This window comes from Oncorhynchus masou, chromosome 15 (assembly GCF_036934945.1).
Source record: "Oncorhynchus masou masou isolate Uvic2021 chromosome 15, UVic_Omas_1.1, whole genome shotgun sequence".
Lineage (NCBI taxonomy): Eukaryota > Metazoa > Chordata > Actinopteri > Salmoniformes > Salmonidae > Oncorhynchus > Oncorhynchus masou.
Window position 1 is genome coordinate 52,913,906 of NC_088226.1, and position 3,105 is coordinate 52,917,010.

The 3,105-nt window shown below is 42.8% G+C and overlaps 1 protein-coding gene across 3 annotated transcripts in view; it reads right to left on the bottom strand.

Annotated features, from left to right (window-relative positions):
• Positions 1–472: 472 nt before the first annotated feature.
• Positions 473–3,105, bottom strand: part of LOC135556432 (tetratricopeptide repeat protein 14-like) — a 4,925-nt gene continuing 2,292 nt past the window's right edge. Inside the window, exons 10-13 of one of the 3 annotated variants that reach the window (XM_064989635.1) lie at positions 2,888–3,010; positions 2,670–2,787; positions 2,007–2,140; positions 473–1,846 (exon numbers count right to left, since the gene is read on the bottom strand). In XM_064989635.1, coding sequence (XP_064845707.1) covers positions 961–1,846; positions 2,007–2,140; positions 2,670–2,787; positions 2,888–3,010 — 1,261 coding nt within the window. In that variant the 3' untranslated portion in view covers positions 473–960. Of the gene's footprint in view, positions 1,847–2,006; positions 2,141–2,368; positions 2,788–2,887; positions 3,011–3,105 lie in introns of those variants that run through there. The other 2 variants (XM_064989636.1, XR_010457995.1) reach the window with 2 other exon arrangements.

Below are 3,105 nucleotides of genomic sequence, written 5' to 3' on the forward strand. Positions count from 1 at the left end.
TGCACTTTGCAAGTATGCTGTGTCTAGTTATTAAATCACGCAATTTGACATAAAATAGCTCACCAAGCAGCCATTGGACATAAAATAAATGTCTGAACACTGAAGTGAGAGACCAGAAGTGTAACAGTAAGAGATCCAGACAAGGCTAACACAACAGTATTTTGGAGAACTTCTGATACTAAGTAGGACAATTTATTTTTTAACCTTTATTTAAACTAGGCAAGTCAGTTAAGAACAAATTCGTACTTGCAATGACTGCCTTCCCCAGCCAAACCTGGACCAATTGTGCACCTCTCTATGGGACTCCCAATCACGGCCGGATGTGATATAGCCTGGATTTGAACCGGGGACTGTATTGAAGTCTCTTGCACTGAGATGCAGTGCCTTAGGGCTCCCGAGTGGCGCAGCGGTCTAACAAAATAACCACATTGATGCTCTAACCAAACAAAAAAACAAGCTTGGACATTTTGGGCAAAGCTCATAGGCCATTTATTGAAAAAGATTCACACATGGAAATGTGTCATCAGTCATTAAATGACATCTTCCAATCTACTACCAGCAAATAGAAAAGAATGGCACATTTCTATCTTATTTGTGAGTTTCCTGATGGTACTTGGTAATACAGAGTTCATTGTACTAAGAGGAAAATACACAATTATTCAATCAAAGGTAATACATTTTTTCCAGCTGCAAGCCAAAAGAAGACATCTTAACTGGTCTTTCATTTGCTTTCTGGCACATAAAAAAAACATCCTTTCACAGAAAATGTAATCTCATAATATTAAGGCAGTGTATTGATCACAGAAATAACAATAAACATTTCAGAGGAAAATGTTTGATATCACCAACACTAAATTCTAAATTATGACAGCTTGGTAACTACAACTTTGTCCAACATTAGAATAGCATTAGTTTATCGTTTTTATGACATAAGGTAAAAGCATCTCGGAAAAGCTGAATTCACTTTTTCGGCTTGACACATTTCTCCTTCTCAAACTGGGCTATCTGGCTGAAGAGATCTAGGAGATTAGTTGGCAGCTCTTTTTTCTGACTTCCTCCTGCGGATGATCCCTTACCATTCCGAGTGGCGTCAGTGGAAGACCTGTAATCTCCTCCATCAGACCTTCGAGTGCCCCTCTCCTGCTCTTTCTTATCGCCTCGCTCTGTGCTACCATACTTCCCACTATCTGATCGCCTGTAAGTGGATATGTGGGACTGTGATGGGAGGTCGTTGGTGTACTGGTCAGATTTGCGGGAATGCTCTGAGCCGGCAGATGAGGAGGACATTCTTCTGTGTTTGACTTTCTCCAATGAGCTGGGAACGTCTTGTGGGCCACTTTGATCCTCCTGGCCCTGGCTCTTCCTCTGGCCCCTGGAGCCTTCACTCTCCTTCACGTCTCCATGACTGGTCTTGTCACCACGGACACCTTTTCCCTTGCTGCCCTCAGCTCGCTGAGGAGAGGCGTCAAAAGGGTCATCTTCAAACCTGCTGTTGTCCGGAGCGTCAGACACTGATGATAAAGAGTGGTACGAGTGGCTCCTGCCCTTGCTGGGGGGCTGACTGCCTTCTTCAGTCCTCTCTGGCCCCTCAAACGGCCTAACCACGCTAGATTTCTGATCCAGGAAGGAGGCGGAGGTGTTGGGCGGGGCAGGGTACCACTCCTCCTCGTCATCAGCCACACTCCTGTTGTCCCTGGATGAAACCTGCTGGTGTTTCTTCCCTCGAGATGACCGTCTGTGTTTGCGCTTCTTTTTCTTTGACTTCCTGCGACCCGAGGAGGATCGGTCGGAAGAAGAGGAGGAAGACGATGATGAAGAGGAGGATCTCCTTTGTTTCCTTTTCATTCTAGAGGGAGTTATAGCAGACAAACTATGTAGCTACATATGAAATAGGTTATATTTGTGATGAACTTAAATGATGAATGATAATATTTCGCCAAATTAAATTACGTGTACGTATTTAGTTTTTACAAGACAACCGATGAGCTGACAGTTTACCAGGTTACCTTTCTGACGGATTGGTATGGATGTACCTTTTTTCTTCTTTTAAGATCTTACGCAATTTTTCTGCACTTGTCTCCACATTCTTAGCTTTTTCCGCTTCCTTTGCAGCTGCCTCTTCTCTCAGTTTGAGCGATTTCTTTAAAGCAGTCATTTTCACAGTAAAATTTTACCCGTTTTTAAGAGATGAAAAATTATAAAGGGAGGAAACCAGCAATGTGAAAAACATTCCATTAATTAATTTGAATGGATAAGGACAATGGGGAAAATGGCATATACAGACATGTTTACCATAGCATGATCCAGAAATCACAAGCAGAGAACAAATGTTAATTTTTCCAGGTGGACAAAAAGGGTTTACATTTACCGCATTGAGACCAGGTCCAGCGTACCAACCATTTTCATTCCAGTTGTAAGGTTGTTTGTTCCCCCAATAGACAAGCGACAATCAAGGCAGTCGGGTAGAGTCAAAGGGCAGGATCCCAGATCAGACAAGCACACAACAAAACACTTAATCAGTATTACAAGGTTCCCTGTGTGTTACTCCAAGCACGCTAACGACACAGAACTTTTCACTGGCCCTTTTCCCTCAATGTTCATAGTTCACAATGTTCAATGATCAGTCATATGAGGAATAGTTGGCATTGCCATGGAATGTTCCAGCTCACCTGGATAAGCAGCTCTATTTTTTTCAATGCTTCCTTGGCGTCTTGGAAGGAGTCGTCTAAGGCCAGGGCTTTTCTATAGAGACCTTCAGCTGTGACTAGCTTTTCTTCCTCCTCCAGTCTAACAGAATGAAAAAACAGTTTTTTTTCAGTGGAAGGGCTGTCACTTGTAAATCACTTCAGTGCACACAAGATAAAAGTGGATAAACATTCCCACTTACTGGCCACCTCGCTCGACCAGGGTCTGGCATAGGTATTTCTTTGCATTTCTGTGGGTTGGGCAGCTTTCCAATGCCAGCTCAAAGTCAGTTATTGCCTTCAGCAAACTCCCTTTGTTAGCATACCTGGGAAATCAAATGGCAAGTTTATATTAGCTAAAGGACCACAACTACATTTTATATGACAATTAAACAACATCACGTTTCAAAAACCTGTGGTC